Source organism: Pan troglodytes, chromosome 23 (genome assembly GCF_028858775.2).
Source record: "Pan troglodytes isolate AG18354 chromosome 23, NHGRI_mPanTro3-v2.0_pri, whole genome shotgun sequence".
Lineage (NCBI taxonomy): Eukaryota > Metazoa > Chordata > Mammalia > Primates > Hominidae > Pan > Pan troglodytes.
Genome location: NC_086016.1, coordinates 23866780 through 23889808, shown reverse-complemented (window position 1 = coordinate 23889808; position 23029 = coordinate 23866780). Strand labels below are relative to the sequence as shown.

Below are 23029 nucleotides of genomic sequence, written 5' to 3'. Positions count from 1 at the left end.
AAGCCAGGGATGGCTCAGAATTTTAGACACTCCTCCCCACTGCTCTCCTTCTCAGCCACAGATGGCTTCAGTGTTTCTTTCCCTGATCTGCCCCGTGGCTCTCTTCTGCCCTGCCTACCTGCTAAAAGACGCTAACCCTCCTGTCGGTTTGCTTTCAGCCTGCTGCGACCTCCCTTTCTACCCACTACGCCTCCTTGACTGCTCAGCTCTGTTCTATGACATTGAAAGCAGTGACCCAGTCTCACTTCTTAAAACATTTCCTTCGTGGCACCCAGAAGGCCACTCCTGGAGTCATCCCCACTTTGCTAGCCATGCTCTGGCCCTGTGGGACTCAGCCCCCTATCCTCATTCATTCCGCAGCTCCATCTCCTGCCCAGACCATGTTCTTGCAGGCCCTCAGGCCTCTTGACCTCCGTGGAACACAAGTCGCTGTGGAAACAGAGCCCATTGCCCATCCCCTGCCTGACTCTTCCATCCCCATCAGGGTAATTAACTGTGCCACGAGCCTTCTAGTTGCTCAGAATAGAAACTTCAACACTGTCCCTGCCCCTCCATTTATACTGCCCGACTCTGTCTGCTCCTGTTTGTCACCATGGCCCTGCCCAGCCCAGGTCTTGGACTCTCTCCTCTAGACAGTCGTCCCCTTCTTGCCAGCCCACCCTCCACACCAGGGTCAGAGAGGCCTAAAAGCCCCATCTGATCATGCCATGTCCCTCTTCAAACAGACCAAAGGCGGCCAGGTGTGGCAGCTCATGCCATTATCCCAGGGCTTTGGGAGGCTGAGATGGGAGGATCACTTGAGGGCAGGAGTTCAAGACCAGCCTGGACAACATAGCAAAACCCCACCTGTACAAAAAATGTACAGATTAACTGGACATGGTGATGTCTGTAGCCCTAACTACTACCTGTAGCCCTAACTACTCTGGAGTCTGAGGTGAGAGGATCTCTTGAGCCCAGGGGTTTGAGGCTGCAGCGAGCCATGATTGCACAGCTGTGCTCCAGCCTGGGAGACAGAGCAAGACCCTGTCTCTAAAAATAAATAAATGAAACACAGACCAATGGCAGTGCTTCCCTGTTAGCATAAAGCTTGGCCTGCCCTGTTCCCACAGCCCCTCACCCCGGCAGCTCCTATGGCCCCATCCGCCCAAGGACCTTGTGGACCACGCACAGCCACTTCCTCTGCTGAGTGTGCCCATGGGTCCCACACCCCAGGATCAGCTTCCTGGAGCTGCTGTACAAATGACCACAGACCCAGCAGCTTAAACAACAGAAGTGTGCTTCATGGTGCTGGAGGCTGTCATCTGAGATCAGGATATTGACAGAACTGGCTCCTTCTGGTGGTTTGTGGGCAACCCTTGGCATTCCCTGGCTTGTAGGTTCATCCCCCAGGTCTCTGCCTCATGTTCCCATGGCATTCTGTCTGTGTGTGTGTCTGTGTCCAAATTCCTCCCCCAACCTGTTTTTTTTTTTTTTTTTGGAGACAGCATCTCGCTCTGTCGCCCAGGCTGGAGTGCAGTGGCACAATCTTGGCTCACTGCAACCTCCACCTCCCGGGTTCAAGCAATTCTTCTGCCTCAGCCTCCTGAGTAGCTGGAACTACAGGCATGCGCCACCACACCCGGCTAATTTTTGTATTTTTAGTAGAGATGAGGTTTTACTATGTTGGCCAGGCTGGTCTCAAACTCCTGACCTCGTGATCTACCCGCCTTGGCCTCCCAAAGTACTGGGATTACAGATGTGAGCCACCGCACCCGGCCCAAATTCCCCCTTTTTCATAGAGACATCAGTCATTGGAGTAGGGGCCCAGCCTGCTCCAGCATGACGTCATCTTAACTAATTCCATCTGTAATGACCCTGTTTCCAAATGAGCTCCATTCTGAGGTACTGGGGGTTAGGGCCTCAGTGTATGAATTTAGGGGAGACACAATTCAACCCAGAACACTCCCCACCCCCCAGGGTCCCCAGCTGGCATGGGTGATTCCTCTGCCCTCCTGTGGCCAGGAGCCGTCATCAGCATGGATGTCAGGCAGTTTACTTGCCCATCAACAGCCCCCTCCCCACTAGCCCCAGGCTCAAGTGTGGTCCAGCTCCCCACCAGATGGTTGTGCGTCTGCCTTTGCTGTCGTGTGACCTTCCTGTCCCAGCTCCCTGGGGACAGGGGCCGCCCTGCTGGCCGTGACCCCTCAGCATGTGGGCTGACAGTTGGGGAAGGGGTGCTAGGTGTGGTCTCCTGCTGGGGGCTGCCCCTCACTTCCCCCTCCTCATCCCTAGGAAGGCCCCGCCACCACTTGCTGCTGCTCTGGCCCACGAAGCAGTTTCACAGCTGCTACAGACAGACCTTTCCGAATTCAGGAAGTTGCCCAGGGAGGAGGAAGAAGAGGAGGAGGACGATGACGAGGAGGAAAAGGCCCCTGTGACCTGTGAGTTCTGTTTCTTCTGAGGTGGCCCCAGGGCTGCTTAGCAGGCAACAAAGGGTGACGACATTGTGGGAAGCCCATTGATTGGGGTCCCTAAGGGTGCTGGGGCCCTCGCTCACAACGGCAGCAGAATCAAGGAGCAGAGAAGGCTTGGGACCCCAGCGAGGTGGAGGGTGGCGGTCACAGCCCTCCACAGGTCATATAGTTCCCAGTCAGCCCACGAGGCAGGGGTGGGTGGTGCAGACACCCTCCTGTGTCCTGTCTGACTGAAGTTCCAGAACAGCCCAGGAAATTAAAGATGCTTATCCCGTTTCACAGAGGATCTCACAGGTGATCGATCTCTGGTCATGCAGCCAGGTTCAAGTGCCCTCAGTGTTGTAACTCAGTTAACATGCGCCCGGGCAGGTGAAGTCAGGGTTGGCCAGGTGGCATGCCAGCAGGTCTTGGGGCAGCAGCGTGGTCCCCTCAACGCTCGGGCCCCCTGCCTCAGCTGCCCCCAAGTCAGGATTCTGTTGGGTGGAGACGCTCTACGGTGTCCATGAGCCCCATGGTTAGATGCTGGTGGAAGCTTGTCTGTCAGCCTGCTCCTGGGACAGCCATAAGCATGGTGTGGCCAGGGGAACCCAGAAATGGAGAGGGCTGCAGAGCCATTTCACAGAGAATATAATCATTAAAAAGCAGGGCTTTTATTTCATGTGACTTTCTTTCATTCTCCTAGTAATTTCATTTTATTATATTTCGCCAAAGTGTTGGTTGATGTTAGACCAGAAATACAGGGCGTAAGAATCGCAGGCTGCAGCAGGGGTGCCACAAGGGGGTAGCAACGTCCCACCCAGCTGAATAGTTGTCCCTGGACAGGCCAACAGGCAGCAGAGTTGCAGTGGATTTTCCCTTCCTTGCCATTTCCTGTCTGCCATTTCCTTTCCCTTCCTTTGCCATTTCCTTTCCTTTCCCTGTTGTTCTAAATTCGGCATTACTAGTGCATGCGTGCATCCGGGGAAAAGGAACAAGGTGGGAGAAGAGAGAGAAAGCGAATACCGGAGGCCGCCAGCATCAGTGGGTGCCCGCGCTCTCCTCCTCGCTCTCGTCCTCTGCCCTCCGCCCTGGCTCCCTGCCCGCATTCCCTGGGAGCGCAGCCTTGCCTTAGCCTAGGAGACAGCTGTCCACAGTGACAGGCGGCCATTGTTCTCGGCCGAGCCAGCAGGCTTCCGGCCGGTGGCAGCTGCTGCTCCTCCGCTCTGCGGCCCCACCAAGGGGGCGCCGCCACCGCCCAGGCCCTCCCCGCCTGATGGGTCTCTGTCCGTCCACGCGGGAGACAGCGCCACCTGCCGGTGAGAAGGAGCGTTGCCGCGCCGGCACCAGCCCAGTCCTAAGCTCGGGGCTCCTGCAGGCCTGGGAAGGAGGGAGGGCGCAAGCTAGAAGGAAGTCTCGCCTGCCCTTGCTTCCCTGTCTGTCAGAGTGCCTCGCAGCAGGCCTGCCTAGCGGCCTTGATCATGCTCTCCCTGTCACGGAAGTAGAATGTAGTCAAGTTTTTGGACTCCAAGCCATTCTTACAAAATTGCGTCAGAGTGGGGATTGTATTATAAGAATTGCCACTGAAGAGCAGCGAGTGGCTGAAACCTCTGTGTGGCTGCCAGTCAGCCCCTCCCCGGTGACTGGATCAGCGAAGAATCCAGAAGCGAGGTTGCGGGGCTGCAGCCCTTGGCATGGGGAGTCCGTGGGCTGGGCAGCACTGCCTCAGCCGCTGGCCTTTCCTGAGCAGAGTCTAGGCTAAGCGGCTGTTGGAAATAGCAGTAGCACCCGGGGCGAGACCGTGAGCCACGGCGGCGGCCGGAGTCTCCCCCAGCCCGAGCTCAGGCCTGGTAAGCACCAGGAGCCCACAGTTTCCAGAGGGAGTGAGGAGGAGTCCATGGCATTTAGGGGCAGTTTTCTGGGCACAGTGGCCCTCAGACGAGAGGAAGAGGAGGCAGCGCTACAAGGACTGGCAGGACGAGGGGGGTTTCCTGCTGGTTTGCAGGGGATCCACTGGCCAAACTTGTGTGGAGCTGCCTTCCCTGAGCTGGGCCTGCCTGAATGAGTTCTCAGGCCCCTCCTTCACCCATAGCCTTGCCAGTCCCCAGTTCTTGCCAAATGCTTGAATAGGCCCCTGTGTTGGCCATGGCGGCAGCAGCTGGCTCTGGATGCCCCCACACCTGCCTTGATGCATGGATTCCCAAGAACCTGTCTTTCTGTGACCTCCTGCGTGCATAAGCCCTCGCGTTCATGGTTCTTCCTCGGTGGCCCCCTCTGGCCTCAGCCCTTCTCCTTTTCTTCCACAGCCTCCGCCTTTAGGCAGGAGCTCTTTCCTCCTCTCAGTTCCCCATGTCCTTTGGGTGTGGCCTGTGACACTCAACTCCTGCCCTCGGCTGACTGGCCCTGATTCACCATGCTTGCCACGTGCACCTGGGCTGGCAGGAGTTCCAGGAGAGTTTGTGCATTGAAGTGACATGAGTCCCTGAAGCCAGAGCCCCCATGGTTTCTTTTGGGCCTGTTACTGGTTGATCTTTTCTTGAGAAGCCAAGCTTAGGTAGGATTTGGGTATTTTTTCTTTTCAAATGAGTATTGTGGCTTATATTATTTGTTGCTACATAGCAAATTGCCCCAAATGTAGTGGCTTAAAACAACAGACATTTATTCTCCCAGTTTCTGTGGGTCTGGAATCTGGGAGCAGCTTAGCTGGTTCTGGTCCAGGGTCTCTTACTGGGTTGTGGTGACATGGTTGCTGGCTGGGCTGGAGGGCCTGCTTCCGCGGTGGTTTCAACACACGGCCACTGACAGGAGGCCCTGGTCCCGTCCCATGTGGACTCTCCGTGGTGCTGCTTGAGCATCCTCACAGCTCAGATTGAGCGATGAGAGGGAGGGAGGAAGAGAGGGAGAATACACAAGGCGGGAGGCGCAGGGCCTCTTTGTTTCGTAACACCTGAAGCACACGCAGTCACTGCCACTCTCTTCATCAGAAGCAGCCAGCTCCCACACTCAGCAGTGGGAAGTGAGCTCCACCTCGCAAAAGGGGAAGTCAAAGAATTTGTGGACATGCTTTAAAGCCACTGTCACACGAGACTAACACTTGTAATGAAAAACTGGGGAAGTATTAAGAAAGTGTACTTCAGGAAAAAGCTGTCCGTGGAACTGCCACATGCAGGCCCACTCTGACACCTTGGTTGTGTGCTGTTCCCGCCTTTTTTTTTCTGGCCCTGGTGGTTTTTCATGGACTTGTAGTTAAACTGCATATGTAATTTTCCTTCTTTTTTCACTTAGTATCATGACATAAGCATTTTACATGCTTATAAACTCTATTAAAATCCATTTTTTAGTTTTCTGTTTTAAGAGACCAGGTCTCCCTCTGTCACCCAGACTGGAATGCAGTGGTGTAATCGGAGATCGCCGTAACCTCGACGTCCTTGGCTCAAGGGATCCTCCTGCCCCAGCCTCCCGAATAGCTGGGATTAGATATACCACCACACGCAGCTAATTTTTTTTGGTTTGGTGTTGTTTGTTTGTGACTGAGTTTCGCTCTGTTGTCCAGGCTGGAGTGTAGTGGCTCAATCTTGGCTCACTGCAACCTCTGCCTCCCGGATTCAAGCAATTTTCCTGCCTCAGCCTCCCAAGTAGCTGGGACTACATGTGCATGCCAGCACGCCCAGCTAATTTTTGTATTTTTAGTAGAGACGGGGTTTCACTTTGTTGGTCAGGGTGGTCTCAAACTCCGGACCTCAAGTGATCTGCCTGCCTTTACCTCTCAAAGCGCTGGGACTACAGGCATGAGCCATGGCGCCCAGCCTGTTTGTTTTTAAGAGACAAGGTCTGTTTATGTTATCCAGGCTGGTCTTGAACTCCTGACCTCAAGCAGTCCTCCCACCTCAGCCTCTCAAAGTGCTGGGATTACAGGCATGAGCCACTATGCCTGGGCTAGTTTTTTTTAATTAAACTTTTTGTTTTGAGATAATCATAGCTGCACATGCAGTTGTAATAAATAATACAAAGAGATTCCATGTACACTTTACCCAGTTTCCTCCAATGGTAACATTTTGCAAAACTATAATAAAATATCACCACCAGGATCCTAACATGGTCAAAATACAGAGCAGTTCCATCACCAGGATCCCTCCTGTCACCCTTTTAAGGCCACCCTTATACCCCCACCCCTACAGACCCCATCCCTAACCACTGGCAACTACTAATCTTCTCGGCTTCTACCATTTTATTATTTCAAGAACACATATAAATGGAAGCATATGATGTGTAACTTTAGGGGACTGGTTTAATTCTCTGGAGATTAGCCCAGGTTGTTTGACGCATCAGGAGTTCATTCTTTGCCATTCTTGAGTGGTATTCAAAGGTATGGGTCGACCACGGTTTGTTTAACCATTTCCACGTTGAAGGACATCTAGGCTGACTCCAGATTTTGGCTGTTCCAGATAAAGCTGCTATGAACATTTGTGTTCATGTGTTCAAGCTTTTATGTGAACAGTCTTCATTGTTCTGGGATAAGTCCACAGGAGTGCCACGGTGGGGTCGTATGGGAGTTGCATATTTCGTTATGAAAATCATATTTAATAGCAGCTTAATTCTTCATCAAGAGACTAGATCTTTTTTTTTTTTTTTTTGAGACAGAGTCTTGCTCTGTCGCCCAGGCTGGAGCACAATGGCATGATCTCGGCTCACTGCAACCTCCGCCTCCCAGGTTCAAGCGATTCTCCTGCCTCAGCCTCCCGAGTGGCTGGGATTACAGGCGCCCGCCACCATGCCCGGCTAATTTGTGTATTTTTAGTAAAGACGGGGTTTCACCGTGTTGGCTAGGCTGGTCTCGAACTCCTGACCTCGGGTGATCCGCCCACCTCGGCCTCCCAAAGTGCTGGGATTACAGGCGTGAGCCACTGCGCCTGGCCGAGACTAGATCATAATTTAAGTATTATTCCTTTGTCATTGGATATATAGTATTTCTAATTAATGGGCAATTATAAGTGATTCTGTACTTTGTCTTTAAAATTATTTTTGTGTTTCTGATGATTTCTTTAGGGTGGGTTCCCATGAGTAGAGTTGCTCCATGGTGGGATGGGAGACTTCAAGGGGCAAGTTGCCAAACTAGACATTTCTAATTCTGGTAACAGGCTGCCATGTGCGCGTTATTGAGTTGATGTGCTCACAATGCCCCGGGAGGTGATGGGGGCTTTGCAGGCCCCTGTGGGAGCTGTCAGGGAGCCAGCGAGGCCTCAGCTGGCTTGGTTGGCACTTCCCTGACAATCCCTCCATTGTGCCCATCAGTGCTGGATGCCCAAAGCCTGGCACGGAGTTTCTTTAACCGCCTTTGGGAAGTCGCCGGCCAGTGGCAGAAGCAGGTGCCATTGGCTGCCCGGGCCTCACAGCGGCAGTGGCTGGTCTCCATCCACGCCATCCGGAACACTCGCCGCAAGATGGAGGACCGGCACGTGTCCCTCCCTTCCTTCAACCAGCTCTTCGGCTTGTTTGTGAGTGCTCCCGTCCAGACCCTGGGGACAGCTTCGAAGGACCGGGGCGAGGGTGGGGGCCCCCCAGGTACCGAGAAGAGCTGCCTGCCAAGGCTGAGACAGGAGAGACACCCGTCAGCCCCTGTACTTGCCCAGCAAGAGACTAAGAAGGGCAACAGTGTGAGTCTGTTATGAGGGAGGCCTGGATGCCATGTTCCCCTGACTCCTGCACCAGGAGCCACCTGGGGCAGCCCCTCATTTTATGCTTGTAGCAACTCCTAACAGATGGTGAAACCGAGGCTCCCGCGAGCTGTCCTTTTCCAAACCTACCCCCTCATACGCACATAAGCCGGGTGAAGGCCATACTGATTCTCCCAGACTCTACCCCATCAGTGCCTGGCGCCACGCCCCCCTGGGAGCACCCTGGGTCCCGCGGGTCTGTGACTCCCACCGCATCCCCACCAGGACCCTGTGAACCGCGCCTACTTTGCTGTGTTTGATGGTCACGGAGGCGTGGATGCTGCGAGGTACGCCGCTGTCCACGTGCACACCAACGCTGCGCGCCAGCCAGAGCTGCCCACAGACCCTGCGGGAGCCCTCAGAGAAGCCTTCCGGCGCACCGACCAGATGTTTCTCAGGAAAGCCAAGCGAGAGGTGAGGACTGGCCGCTGGGCCTCAGGTGCAGTTTGGAGGCCTGTGAGAGTCCCAGCCTCTGCAGCGGGAAAAACGCCAAAGGGGCTGGTGGTGCTGGAAGGTCCTCACTAAACACTGCTGGTGGTCCTGCCATTTTTTCTAAAGGGGCTTGGTTTTCACTTGAACGGAAGCAGCACAAAGCCTGCCCCGACCCAGCATGGTGGGCCTCTCAGCCACACAGACCTGCCTGGCGCAGAGGGTCTGCTGGCCTCGGGGAAGGCAGCTGTGGTCAAGCGTTCCTGGGATTTTGTTTTAATGAGATATGGCAAGGTGACAGACACAGACCAGGACCTTAACAAAGAGTCTACTACTCACAGTTCTTGAGAGGAGGGGCCACACCTCACAGAGCCATGCATGGAAAGCACTGAGGTAGTCGGGGCGCAGAGAGAAGAGAGGGAAGCTGGGCCAGAGCCGTCTCTGCATCCTCCCCAGGTGTTTGCTGTCTCGAGGAATCAGCTTGCCTGGGAAGGGGCAGCCCCTCCAGGACCAGCAAGGCCCCAAGATGTCAAAGCATCATAAAAGGCGGAATATGTAAAACCTGATTAATCTACTGCCTTCCTCCCCTTCCTCCTCTAGGCAGGGTCTCAGCAGGCTACCGACATCCTCTGGGAACAATCCTTCCTCGGGAGTTATAGCCACGTGCAGGGATGAGGCATTTGTTTCTGAAAGAAGAAAGAATACAAATGCATCAGGCCCCTCCTCTGTGAACTTAGCCACTCTGAACCTCACCCGCAGAATTTCACTAGGTCCTCCTTGTAGCCCTGTGAGGTGAATACTAATATTGTACCCATTTTAGACATTGGGAAACTGAGGCTCAGGTTGCTTAAAAGACCCACCCCAGTGAGAAGACACCAGGGGAAAGGTGCACTTTTGTCACATGCTCTGAGCACAGACCTTCATGGAAATTAGCATAGCTGGGCTTTGCATCTCAATAGAAAACCATGCAATCTCTGCAGCTGCAAGGACCCCAGTGAAAAGCAGGCAAGCCTTCACTCCTGGCCTCTCACCTCAGCCCCAGGAAGTGACAAAGGCCTCTGAGCTCAAGGCTGCCTCAGAGTAGAAAAGGGATTCTCTGAAGCAGGCGTAACCGCTTTATTGAGGCTGAGCACAGTGGCTCACGCCTGTAATCCCGGCACTTTGGGAGGCAGAGGCCGGCGGATCACTTCAGGTTAGGAATTCGAGACCAGCCTGGCCAACATGGTGAAACCTCGTCTCTACTAAAAATACAAAAATTGGCCAGGCGCGGTGGCTCATGCCTGTAATCCCAGCACTTTGGGAGGCTGAAGTGGGCGGATCACTTGAGGTCAGGAGTTTGAGACCAGCCTGGCCAACATGGTGAAACCCTGCCTCTACTAAAAATTAAAAAAAAAAATTAGCCAGGTATGGTGGCACGCGCCTGTAGTCCCAGCTACTTGGGAGGCTGAGGCATGAGAATCACTTGAGCCCAGGAGATGGAAGTTGCAGTGAGCTGAGACTGTGCCACTGCACTCCAGCCTGGGTGTGACAGAGCAAGATTTTGCCTCTAAATAAATAAATAGCCAGGTGCAGTGACTCACGCCTGTAATCCTAGCACTTTGGGAGGCCAAGGCAGGCAGATTGCCTGAGCTCAGGAGTTCAAGACCAGCCTGGGAAAGAAACATGGCAAAACCCTGTCTCTACTAAAAACACAAAAAATTAGCCAGGCGTGGTGCTGTACGCCTGTAATCTTAGCTACTTGGGAGGCTGAGGCAGGAGAATCGCTTGAACCCGGGAGGCGGAGTTTGCACTGAGCTGAGATTGTGCCACTGCAGCCCAGCCTGAATGACAGAGCAAGACTCTGTCTCTAAATAAATAAATAAATAAATAAATAAATAAACAAACATCTTTATTGAGATACAATTGACAGGTAGTAAGTGGTGCATATTTGAAGTCCACAATTTGGCAAGTTTTGGCTTATACACATATACACCTGTGGATTCCTCACCACAGTAACGGGAGTATTCATCACCCCCGGAAGCTTCATCCTGCCCCGTGTCATCCTCTGCCCTTCCCTACCTCCTCTCAACTCTCATGGGCCCTCTCTCCCTGCAGCGGCTGCAGAGCGGCACCACAGGTGTGTGTGCGCTCATTGCAGGAGCGACCCTGCACGTCGCCTGGCTCGGGGACTCCCAGGTCATTTTGGTACAGCAGGGACAGGTGGTGAAGCTGATGGAGCCACACAGACCAGAACGGCAGGTAAGGGGATCCCTGCACCCAGGCCCAGGATATTCCTGGCCTCCATCATGCTGGGCCCACAGGGGAACCCCACCCAGCCTGGGAACTTCAGGTAGTATTAATCCTGGCACCTTTCAAGAGGGAGGGCTCCCTGCCTGATTTGAGTGGCCAGGGGGTCCCACGTGAGCCCTTCCTGAGAGCTCTGTGGGTCACAGCTATATGGAGCCCAGAGCTCCGGGGGAGAGCAGAGCCCTCTGCACTGACAGGCATCCCAGTGCAGTCAGTGCAGCCCAGTGCAGACCAGAGCCCATCATACACACGGACAAGGAGGCCACAGGCTGTGGGTGAGGAAGGCCTCAGGTGATGCTGCCCCGGGGCTGGAGGGAACCTGGCTTGGGGCTGTACAGAGTAGAGGCTGCCTGGGACCCTGGCACTCAGGTCATCACCTGGACATGAGGATGACAGTCCCACTCAGACCTCTTCTCAGAAGACTGTCTCATCCATGTGTCTCCTGAGGTTGGATTGCGAGCATTCAGATATCATGGAATGACTGTTTATCCCTCAAACCCCACTTTTCCCACGTGCTGTTCTCCACCAGCTATGTTTGATTAACCATGCACATGGTGGATAATTCTACGTCAGCACATAGGAGCACCCATCCTTTCTTGGGGCTGCGGACATTGCATTCATCATGCAGTCCCTTGTGGGTGAGCATGAAGATCTTTTCAGTCTTTCGGTGCTTAAAAACAATGCATCTCTACCTACTTTGTGCAGCATTAATTGCTCAGAGTCAAGTGTGCCTATATCTGTAGGACACATCCCCAGAAGTGGGATGGCTAGGTTGGAACTGATGCACGTACAGTCTGGGTAGATTTGCCAAGCTTCCCACCTCAGGCCATGCCAGCCTGGGCTGGCACTATATTCCCAAGAAGGTCCATTTCCCCACAGTCTCACCAGGCTGCAGGATTCTTCCTGTCAGGTAAGAAGCCTGTCTTGGGGCAATTGTTAAGTTTGCTTTTCTGTTACAGAGTGAGTTTGAGCGTGTTTTCAAAAGCTGAAGATCATTTACACAGCCTTTCCTGCAAACACTGTTTTTTTCCTTTGCCTGTTTTTCTGATCAGTTTATAGGTTCCTTGTATATGTGAAGGAGGTTGGTTCCTTGTCTGTGATGATTTGCAAATATTTTTCCATGCATCTTTTATTTTTGTTTATGGGCTTTTGCCACATGGAGGCTTTGTGTTTTTCTGTAGTTGAGTAGTCTTTTTGTGGCTTCTGGGTTTGGAAAGCACATAGAGACACCAGGACTTGATGATTGTAACAGTCAGGGGCAGCTACATTCCTTGGCCTTTCACTGCGGCTCACGGTCTGGTATGGGCCCCCTGTACGTCCTCTCCCCATTGTACAGAGGGGAAAACTGAGGCTCAGTCACTTGCCCAGAGCACACTGCCAAAGTCACAGATAGTCTCTGCCACTCCCCTGCCTCCACCACCGTGGGGGAATTTGGCACCTGCTCCCTAGTGGGCTCTCCTCCCCAGGATATGCAGTCAGATGAAATGTGGCCAAGTCAGGATTCGTGCTGGGCCCACTCCCACCTGCTGCCTGCACACCTACAGGCTCAGCATTCAGCACCCCATTAAAGCCCAGTGGGGGCTCTGTTCAAACACTGCCTGAGCCCTGCAGTATGGCATCGTGGCAAAGCATGGACAGATGGCCTTGCCTGGTCCCGGCTCCACCGCTTTCAAGTCCATCACACAGGGGTCCCTGGAGGTTTGGGGTAAGGATTGAGTGTCCCAGTGCATGTGGAGCACAGAGATCAGAGCTTGCACAAGAGAAGCACACACAGGTGTCTGTGTTCTTGGCTGCAGCCCGCATGGGCCAAGGAGTTCAGATCCAGTGCCTCCCACCTCCCCTTTCCTGCCGCCATGCTGTGTAGGCTTGGCCCCTCCTGCTGTGATCCTGATCACAGCCTTCCACCCTAGAGAATTAATCACAGATCCAGGCCAAGGTTCTCCCACAAAAACAAGCATCATGTCGGTTACAAGAGCAAGAAACTGGCCTCAACTTGGCGAGCTTCAACGGGGGTCCAGCAGCGGCCCAGAGCAGCTTCCAGGAGTACGTGGGGGGAGTGCGTGGTGCTCTGCCTTGTTCTGCGGCTGTCTGAACAGTCTCCTGCCTCTGCACTCAGTTCAGCCTCCAAACACTGAGTGCCCACTCTGCACAAGATACTTTGTTGAGGCAGTGAGATAACACAGGACCCACTTCCTGCCTCTAAGTCTAATGGGGGAGCAGGAGGAGGGCAAGGACCTGGGCAGGATGAGGCAGAGAGATGAATGGAATGGAGCCGCATCTCAGGCAGTTGCAATTCCTGCAGGCCAGGGGAGAGACCAGGAGGAAAGGGCAGGTTATGCCAGAATCAGGGCCAGGTGTGGAGGTGTGCCCCAAGTGATCCTCCCACCTCTCAAGCCTCAGGAGACAGGAGGATGGCTTGAGCCCTAGAGGTTGAGGCTGCAGTGAGCTATGTTCATGACACTGCACTCCAGCCTTGGCAACAGAGTGAGACCCTGTCTTCAAAAAACAAAAACAAGCCCCAGAATCAGTGGGTAGAAGACTCGGGGCAGGGGAGAAGACCACCCACCTGCTGCTCCTTCAGCTGGAAAAGCTGGACTGCCCCAGGCTGGGAGGAACTCTGTAAGGACTCACTAGAAGCTTCTGAAGTGATCAGGCCACTGGAGGACAAGTTGAGGGCTGGGTCACAAAAGTGAGTCCAGGAGGGCAGTGAGAGTCACTCAAGGTCACAGGTCACGCTGGCACGCCTGGCAGGCAGCCTGGGAGAGATAGGAGTCCCGGCTCTGCAGGTGGAGACGTCGCAGAGGGCCTTGGGCATCCAGGAGGATGGCAGTGCCATAGGTGACGCTGCTGCGGCCTGGCCGTGTGGAGCACTGCACTCCTAGGAAGCAGGAAATGGCTGTTCACAGGAACCCACAGGCCACCGGCTCCAGCTTTGACCTGGGAAGCTGTTTCAGGCAGGTGGAGAGGATGAGGTTTGAGGAGCAGAGAGAAGAGCTGCTGAGGGGGTGGGCGCTGGGCAGTCAGGAGGCGAAGGCAGGAGATGGCTTGAGCCCTAGAGGTCGAGGCTGCAGTGAGCTATGTTCATGACACTGCACTCCAGTCTTGGCAACAAAGCAAGACCCTGTCTCCAAAAAAAAAAAAAAAAAAAAAAAACAGAATCAAGAATCAGTGACTAGGAGACTCAGGGGGAATGGGACAAGACCCCTTAGCCTGGGGATATGTTAGTCCCGGACCAGACTGAGCCTGGCCAGTGTGTGACGGAGGTGGGAGCCACTGGAGGGGAGAAGGACCCAGGTTCAGGGCCAGGGTTAGAGGGGCGAGCCCGGGGAGCCGGCGCAGCCTGTCCAGCACAGGGGGTGCAGAATGGCAGGAGAGGGGGTCACAGGCTGCAGGGGAGCAGCGCAGCCCCTGTGCCCTCCTGCCCTTTGGCTCCACCCTGTCCCACAGCCATCCCTGGTGGTGGGGAGGGGCTTCAGGTAGGAAGGTTCTAAGCTTAGCCTGCATGGCCCCCTGTGGGGGAGAGCCACCTCCAGAGGGCATGGGAAGCAGATTGCCGTTCATTCTCCATCACCTGCCCACATTCCTGCCTCTGGGACATTGAGGGGCTGGAGTGGGCTGGGGTGTGTGGGAGACAGAAGCAGAGAAAGGCTCCTCATTCTCCCTGGAGCCTCCCACGCTCACAGCCCCTCCCCAGGGAACGCCTCTGAGGCACAGGGGAGGAGGCGCTGCTTCCTCTGCAGCTCCTCGCCGTCTGCAGGCGCCTTCACGCGTGTGTGTGGGCACATGTATGTGTGAACATTCGTGCGTACTCTGTGTTCGTCCACCTGCCTCTCCCTGTGCCCTTTCTCCTGCCCTCTTCTTGGCTGTCTCCTGCTCTTCCCTCCTTCCTGGTCCTCCTTGCCTTTCCCTTGCCCTGCTCAGACCCCGGAGGTGGCAGATCTTAGACCCAGAGAGAGCCTTGAGGTCCCTGTTCCTGCCCCCTTCATGGCTTGATTCTCCACCTCAGCTGGGACAGAAGCACCCAGCCTACCAGGCACTGGTCCAGTTGCCACACAGGCTCATGGCTGCAGTGCCCAAGAAGGCCGGGACTCCTGCAAACCCATGTCATTCCCACCACAATGCCCTCTGCAGGGGAGCCACATAAAGAGGCCTGGTCCTTGGTGCAGGCATCTGGAGAGGGCTCCCTCCCCCAGGCCTCCCGCAGTGCATGTCCGTCTGCTCTGGGGAGGGAATTGGCTGATATCCCAATCTGTCTAGGGGACACCATCACCTGGGGCATCAGAGTTCTCATGCCCAGCTGATGCTGTGCCTGGGGACTAGAAGGGCTGGTGCTGCGTGGGGTCAGGAGGTTTACCTGATAAACCGGTAAGGGATGCCCTCTTTCCCCAGTAGACTTGGGAGGTGCCTCACTCCCAGGGTGCCTCTGTCACTCTGTCAGGGATGCTGTTGTGCAGGCTTCAGTCAGCAGGCTCTCATCGGGGCAGCCTCTCCTTTGGGCAGAGGCTGATAGGACTAAAGAGGTTTCTAGAGGACTTGTGGCTGGACCAAGCCTCTGTCCTGTCCCTGGAGGAACCCAGGCCTGGGGTGTTGTGGTCCCCAGGTGAGTGGAGACTGTGCCTGTGCTGACCTTGGGTAGAGGAGGACAAGAACTAGGCCAGGCGCGGTGGCTCACACCTGTAATCCCAGCACTTTGGGAAGCCGAGGAGGGTGGATCATGAGGTCAGGAGATCGAGACCAGTCTGGCCAACTTGGAGAAACCCTGTCTCCATTAAAAACACAAAAAAATTAGCTGGGCATGGTGGCACGCCCCTGTAGTCACAGCTACTCAGGAGGCTGAGGCAGGAGAATCACTTGAACCCAGGAGGCAGAGGTTGCAGTGAGCCAAGATCGTGCCACTTCACTCCAGCCAGGTGACAGAGCGAGACTCTGTCTCAAAAAAAAAAAAAAGAACTGGGGGGGCACAGGCTGCTGTCAGGGCCTCGCTCAGGCTTCCCTGCTGTGTGACCACTCACGTCACATGCTCCATCTTGGCCCAGCAGCTTTCAGGGCAGAGACGGTGTCCCCGAGCTAGAGACAGGTAAGCAGAGGGATCTGCTGTCTGTGTCGGGCTCGCAAGCCTCGTGAGTGCCTCCCTGACCCAGAATGCTGCCCAGGGGTGCAGGCACCGCTAGGCGGCCTCAGGTGGTCCGTTCATTTCACCATTCCTGCAACTAAAGGACTTGTGGGTTGTGTATAATTTCTCACTGTTTTTGATGAGCCTCGTTTGGGTGCATCTCTGAGCCTCCTGGCTTTGTTCCAGTGCTGCGGCTTTGAATGCTGCTGTCTTAGAAGCAGCTGTGCCTCTGCTCAGGTAGCAGCAGGGGGCTTCACGCCCCATCCCCCCGGCCCTGCCCCCAACTCTGGCTGTGTTTCTGCAGGATGAGAAGGCGCGCATTGAAGCATTGGGTGGCTTTGTGTCTCACATGGACTGCTGGAGAGTCAACGGGACCCTGGCCGTCTCCAGAGCCATCGGTGAGAGCCAAAGAGGCCGACCCAAGTGGGAGAAGGTCTCTCGGAAGCCCAGGCCTCGAGTGTGGCCCGCGGCTCACCAGGGGTTCAGGGAGGCAGTGTGATGGGCCGAGGGGGATTTGTCATGCACTGGGGTGATACCCTCGTAGTGTGAAGGGAACAGGGCAGATTCAGAGACTGCAGCACCAGTGTCTGAGTGTAAGTTACACTGTATGTTATTATCTCACCTAAAACAGCTCCTACAAATCTCATAGAAACCTGTGGCTCACTACCCTATGGGCTGGAAGTAGAGCTTCCAATATTCCGGAAATGAGGTTTATCCTCCTCCCGCGTTCACGCTGACAATCCTTTTTTCTCTTTTGGGAAAAAAGTGGGTTTGCTGGGCGCGGTGGCTCACGCCTGTAATCCCAGCACTTTGGGAGGCCGAGGTGGGTGGATCACCTGAGGTCAGGAGTTCGAGACCAGCCTGATGAAACCCCATGTCTACTAAAAAAAAAATACAAAAAATTAGCCAGGCATGGTAGCGAGCCCCTGTAATTCCAGCTATTCAGAAGGCTGAGGCAGGAGAATCACTTGAACCCAGAAGGCGGAGGTTGCAGTGAGCTGAGATCGCGCCACTCCACTCCAGCCTGGATAACGAGGAAAACTCTGTCTCAAAAAATAATAATAAAAATAAAAATTTTAAAAAGTAATGGGTCTGGCTGGGCATGCTGGCTCACGCCTGTAATCCCAGCACTTTGGGAGGCCAAGGTGGGCGGATCACCTGAGATCGGGAGTTCGAGACCAGCCTGGCCAACATGGTGAAACCCCATCTCTACTAAAAATACAAAAAACATTAGCCGGGTGTGGTGGTGCCTGCCTGTAATCGCAGCTACTTGGGATGCTGAGGCAGCAGGATCACTTGAACCCTGGAGGCGGAGGTTGCAGTGAGCCAAGATTGCACCATTGCACTCCAGCCTGGGTGACAAGAGCGAAACTCCATCTCAAAAAAAAAAAAAAAGTGGGTCCAGCCTGCATCTCATTGTCTCAGCATGCGGTCAGTGCCGGGTCTCAGGCTGTGGGCACTGTGACCACACCTCCTTCCTGGTACTTAGAAAATCTCTCCCTCCCCAGCTGATTACCAGGGATTTGGCACCTACCCCTCTGAAACATTCTGTCCTTTTTGGCAGATGTGGCACCTTCTTGACAGCCCATCCTCAGGCTGTGTCTTTCCTTGTGTCTCCGGACACTCCAGGAAGTGAGGCCAGGATGGGACGGCTAGGGCAGAGAAAGAGGGAGCTCGGCCTGGTGTGGTGGCTCATGCCTGTAATCCCAGCACTTTGGGAGGCTGAGGTGGGCAGATCACAAGGTCAGGAGATCGAGACCATCCTGGCCAACATGGTGAAACCCCATCTCTACTAAAATACAAAAAAAAAAAAAACAATTAGCTGGGCATGGTGGCGCAAGCCTGTAATCCCAGCTACTCGGGAGGCTGAGGCAGGGGAATCGCTTGAACCCAGGAGGCAGAGGTTGCAGTGAGCTGAGATCGCGCCACTGCAGCCTGGCGACAGAGCAAAACTCCATCTCAAAAAAGAAAAAAGAAAAAAAGGGGGAGCTCACAGGCCAAGGTCGGGTTTCCGTTCCCAGGCAAGTGGGAAGTACTGGGCAGTTTGCATAAGGGAGCAACAGACCCCAGACCCCATGAGAGCAGGTTGGTCTCTGTCCCTGCAGGATGTGAGGTCTAGGCCTGGGTAGGTGGGGAGGAAGCTGTGGACACCGTGGTCCTCTGACCCGGGCTCTTCTCCGCCTGTCCAGGGGATGTCTTCCAGAAGCCCTACGTGTCTGGGGAGGCCGATGCAGCTTCCCGGGCGCTGACGGGCTCCGAGGACTACCTGCTGCTTGCCTGTGATGGCTTCTTTGACGTCATACCCCACCAGGAAGTTGTTGGCCTGGTCCAGAGCCACTTGACCAGGCAGCAGGGCAGCGGGCTCCGTGTCGCCGAGGAGCTGGTGGCTGCGGCCCGGGAGCGGGGCTCCCACGACAACATCACGGTCATGGTGGTCTTCCTCAGGGACCCCCAAGAGCTGCTGGAGGGCGGGAACCAGGGAGAAGGGGACCCCCAGGCAGAAGGGAGGAGGCAGGACTTGCCCTCCAGCCTTCCAGAACCTGAGACCCAGGCTCCACCAAGAAGCTAGGTGGTTTCCAGGCCCCTGCCCTCCCCTTCCTCCCATCCTTGTCCTTCTCTCCCTCAGAAGCCTCAGGACCCAACAGGTGGCAGGCAGTGGACAGGGTGCCCGCCCCACAGTGCTTTCCCCAGCACCCCAGAGCCAGTCGGGACACCCCCCGCAGCCCGTCCTGGTGGCTGTGGAACGGCACTGGGTGGCGGGCAGATGGTGGAAGGCAGCTTAGGAGACCTCACCAAAGAGAAGATGGACCGGCTCTTGCTCCCAGCTCCTATTAGGCCCGGGGTGGGACCAGAGGTCATAGGTGCCCAACGGCAGCCAAACCAAAGACACTGGTGTGCATGGGGCAGCACGGTTGTGCACGTGGGACCCTGGGGCGGACCCAGGAGCCAAACTCTTGAAGCACCCCCTGGGTCAGGCCCAGCAGCGGAGTGGCCAGCCCCAGTTTCCCATTGCTCCTCTCTGCGGCCAGGGCCAGGTGGGTTCATATTTACAGATATGCCCAGCCAGTCCTGGTCGGCCACACCAGTGTCCCAAAGAGGAGAGCGCAGCAGAGCCAGGGGTCTGTTCTGTAGCAGCCACCCCCCTGCCCCCGCTCCAGGGCAGCCATGATGTGCTTGGGCCCACCAGGGCCTTCCGGGCTGCTCTCTTCCCTGAGCCCGGAACCGGCGATGCACATGTGTCTTTTGTTGGTGTGTTTGTTTGTTTGTTTCCAGGGAGGTCTAATTCAGAAGCAGTATTCCAGGTTTTCTCTTTGTTTTATCAGTGCCAAGATGAGCTGTTGTGTCATATAATTTAAGCAGAGCTTAGCATTTATTTTATTCTTTAGAAAACTTAAGTATTTACTTTTTTAAAGCTATTTTTCAAGGAACCTTTTTTTGCAGTATTATTGAATTTATTTTCTAAATCAGGATTGAAACAGGAACTTTTCCAGGTGGTGTTAATAAGCCATTCAAGTGCCTTACACAGCTTTGAAGAAACTAGGACTGCAGTGGGCTCGGATAGGCCCATTGAGGTTTTTAGAAAAGCAGGATTTGTTTTGTTAGGGAGGCATGATTTTGGTGAGATCTTTCTGGAAGAGTTTTCCGCCTCTTTGTGATGCTGAACACCCCCAAGGTTCTCCCCTCCCCCCGCTGCCCAGGTGACTGGCAGGAGCTGCGACTGCCATGTAGTGGTGCCTGGGCCCGACAGCAGGGCTCTGGGCATCCCGGGTGACCTTGGCCCATCTGCCTGAATTCCCGCCCCCTTGGGCCTGGCTGGATCCCAGGCAGAGGGACCTTGCTGCTGTGTGATTGGAACATTCCCAAATATCTTGTGAATTTGTAATCAAATTGGTCTCATTGGGAAAGACTCTTAATTAAGAGGCTCAGGCAAGCGCAGAGGCAGCCTGTGGGTCTCTGTCTCAGTCTGGAGGCACCAGGGATGCTGCTGGGAGTCCATGGCACAGGCCACAGCCCCTCACCTTGCCGCGGTGGCTGGCAGCACGCCTGCCTTGCTCTGCCCCATGCCCTGAACAGGCATGAGAGCTCCACGTCCCCTAGTGCACCCTGAGAGGGGGCTCACAAGTGACCGATCCTGGGTGCCTCAGGGAGCTCACTGAGGGCGTGCAAAGTTGAAAGTGGCAAGGCTGGGGGAGGGTGTCGGGTAGAGGGAAGAGGGCAGGGGGCTAGGGGAGGACTCAGAGGCCATCTGCAGGGCCAAGCCACAGGAAGGGCTGAGCTGGAGGTGGGCAGGGCTGCTCCAGGCAGGTCAGAGCAGTGCAGGGGGAGGAGAGGAGAAAGGGAGGAAGCTGGGCTGTGTGGTCCCCATGAAGGCATTCAGAGTCCACCTGCAGACAGCGAGAGCCCCAGGAAGGTTTGCACAGCTGTGCCCCAAGCACCTTGGCCTCCTCTCAGCTCGCCGAGGAGGCACGCTAGAGCCGCCTTCCCGGTGGGAGCCCTCTGTCCCACAGGGAGCGGGGAGCCAGCTTTGCTGGGGCCCTACCTGCATGCCCAGCCTTACCCCTCATTCTCACAGCACAGATGAGGTTGAGACCATGCAGTCAATGCATTGCTTAAGGTCTCTTATTTACAAAAAAAAACCTTAAACATAGTCTCTGTCATTCAGACATTCAGAGAATGGTTGGCCACAAACAATGACCAAGTATTGCTTGGCTTAACTTGAAGGCCTGCTGTCTCCTTCTGGGGGTCAGGGACGCAGCTCCACCCTCACCACTAGCCCACCCTGCCCGTGGGCATAACCTTGATGAAGAGAGAGAATGATTGGCATCTGCTTTTCTCTTTTCTTTGCTAATAATTCTGTTCCTGGCTGCCGAGAGTGAAGTTTCACCCTGTGGAGGTTTGGCTCCTATCACCTGGTGGTCTGATTCATACATACCCTAGCCTGAGGCTCCACTGGAAGATCTCGCAGCCTCAGTGTATGGGAAACCCTTTCCCCAGGCTTGTCCCAGCACTGCCGCTCCCCACCCCTGAGCCAGGACCCCAGAGGATGGCCATGCCCCATGCCTGGCAGAGGTCTGGTGCCAGCACTGGGAGCTGCTCCGCCCTTGCCTTGGGGCCGAGGGAGCCCTCGTCCACCCCTGCACAGCAGCTGGGCACAGAGGAGCGCTCTTCCATCTTGACCAGGACTGCACCGAGAAGCACCAGGTGTCTTCAGCCTCCAGCCTCCGGGGCGACCTTCTCTTCCAGCCACAGTCCCATGAGGGCCCCTAGCCAGGGACACTGGTCTGTAAATTGTAATCCTTTCTCCAGTCCAGCTCTCCACTTGTTCCTTGTGTGAGCTGAGCAGGCAGTGCACCTCTGAGTGTCCCTTTTGTAAGGCCCAGGGGTTGCACTGAGTCTGCAGAGGCCGCGACCTCCTAGAACGCTGTGGGTGCAGGTGAGCCGGCGTGTCCTGGGGAGATGCTGCCAGCACACAGGGGCCCTCCCGCTGCCAGCAGGTTGGGGTGGTTAAGTCTTATTAGTGTCTATTCTTAAAATTAAGTGGGCTGGAGAAGAATGGAACTCCAGATGCCAGCACCGTATATGGAATACAAAAGCTGGGGAAGCAGGGCCTGCCTTACAGGTGTGGCTGACTCTGAGCCCAGGCCTGCAGGGGTGGAGGGCAGTCCCTCAGAATCCCAGAGGCAGTCCCAGCCTCAGAACCCAGGATAGGAAATGGGTGTGTTTAGTGGGGAAAGGGACGGGGTGCAGACGGCAGGGCCAGTATGCGGCCCCCTCCCTCTCCTCTTCTCTCCCATGGTGAGCCCAGCGTGGGCACTGGGCCGTCTCAGCCGTGTTCCCAGGGCTAGGAGGACAGCTCTGGCCCTTCTTAGGCCTAGCCTCGTCCCAAGCTAAATGTAAGCCAGTTGGGCTGTGTTAAAGGAAGCAGTGTTTTTGGTTCGATTCTGCCTCTGTAGCTCAAGGGGGGCAGCCCCCAGAGTCCTGTGCATTCTGCCAAGGCTCCATAGCTTTGCCAAATGCACGGAGCTCTGCCATTCCGGTGCAGTGCAGGCCTTGCGAAGGGTTTATCTGCGTTCGTCTCGGTGGGCTTCTCCTGCATGGGAGTTGTGTTCCTGTGCAAGGGGGAGCTTTGCTCCAGGACAGGATGACTGTCTTCCCTATTCTTAGGGACAAGTCCCAAGATGCCAGAAGGGCAGTCTCCCAAGGACCCACCGTGCAGAAGTGTCAATAAACCACAAGTTCTGAACTCTGTCGCCCGAGTCCTGCCTTCTTCCTGACTTCTGAGCATCTTGTCCCCTTTGATGTCCAGATGTGTTTGGAAGCTGCTTTAATATTGGGGACCATCTGCAAATCTTGCGAAGCGAGCAGACAAATTCTGGAGAGAGCCCTGGTGGCCTACACCCTCCTGGTCTAGCCAGCAACCTGATTTTCCTCCCTGAGGGGCTCTGAGCCCACCCCCACCAGCAGCAGGAAGGTGACAGGAAAGGGATTAAGCCCCTGGGACCTCACATGACATTGGGGAGCCACAGGAGCATTGAGGACCCCTCATTTTATCCAGGAGCCTGATGTGCCCCAGGAGGTTCCATCCTGAGGATGGAGACCCTCTGACATGACGCTCTTGAGGCCCACCATTTGTACCCTCCTGGCACCTCCTGAGGCCAGATGTGGTGGCGCACACCTGTAATCCCAGCACTTTGGGAGGCTGAGGTGGGAGGATCTCTTGTGCTCAGGAGTTTGAGACCAGCCTGGGCAACATAGGGAGACCCCCATCTCTACAGATAATCAAAAAATTAGCCCCAGTGTGATGGCACAAGCCTATAGTCCCAGCTACTTAGGAGGCTGAGGCAGGAGGATCGCTTAAGGTTGAGGAGCTTGAGGCTGCAGTGAGCTAGGATTGCGCCACTGCACTCCATCGTGGGTGACAGAGCAAGACCTTGTCTCAAAAAAAGAACAAAGCACTGAGCCTTTCTTCTGCCCCCTGCTCCCGCTACCCCGCTCCGCCATCCTTGAAGCCTGCATGGCACTTGTCCCACATGGGAGCTTGGCTGCCGCCCAGAAGT

The 23029-nt window shown here is 55.3% G+C and overlaps 1 protein-coding gene across 2 annotated transcripts in view; it reads left to right on the top strand.

Moving 5' to 3' along the window:
* The window catches only part of PPM1F (protein phosphatase, Mg2+/Mn2+ dependent 1F), a 33293-nt gene extending 11078 nt beyond the window's left edge, over positions 1-22215 (top strand). For both annotated transcript variants that reach the window (XM_054676052.2, XM_016939786.3), the window contains 6 exons: positions 2272-2420; positions 7722-7924; positions 8369-8557; positions 10667-10810; positions 16276-16369; positions 18161-22215. In XM_054676052.2, coding sequence (XP_054532027.1) covers positions 7871-7924; positions 8369-8557; positions 10667-10810; positions 16276-16369; positions 18161-18540 — 861 coding nt within the window. In that variant the 5' untranslated portion in view covers positions 2272-2420; positions 7722-7870 and the 3' untranslated portion in view covers positions 18541-22215. The remainder of the gene's footprint in view (positions 1-2271; positions 2421-7721; positions 7925-8368; positions 8558-10666; positions 10811-16275; positions 16370-18160) is intronic.
* The last annotated feature ends 814 nt before the right edge of the window (positions 22216-23029 follow it).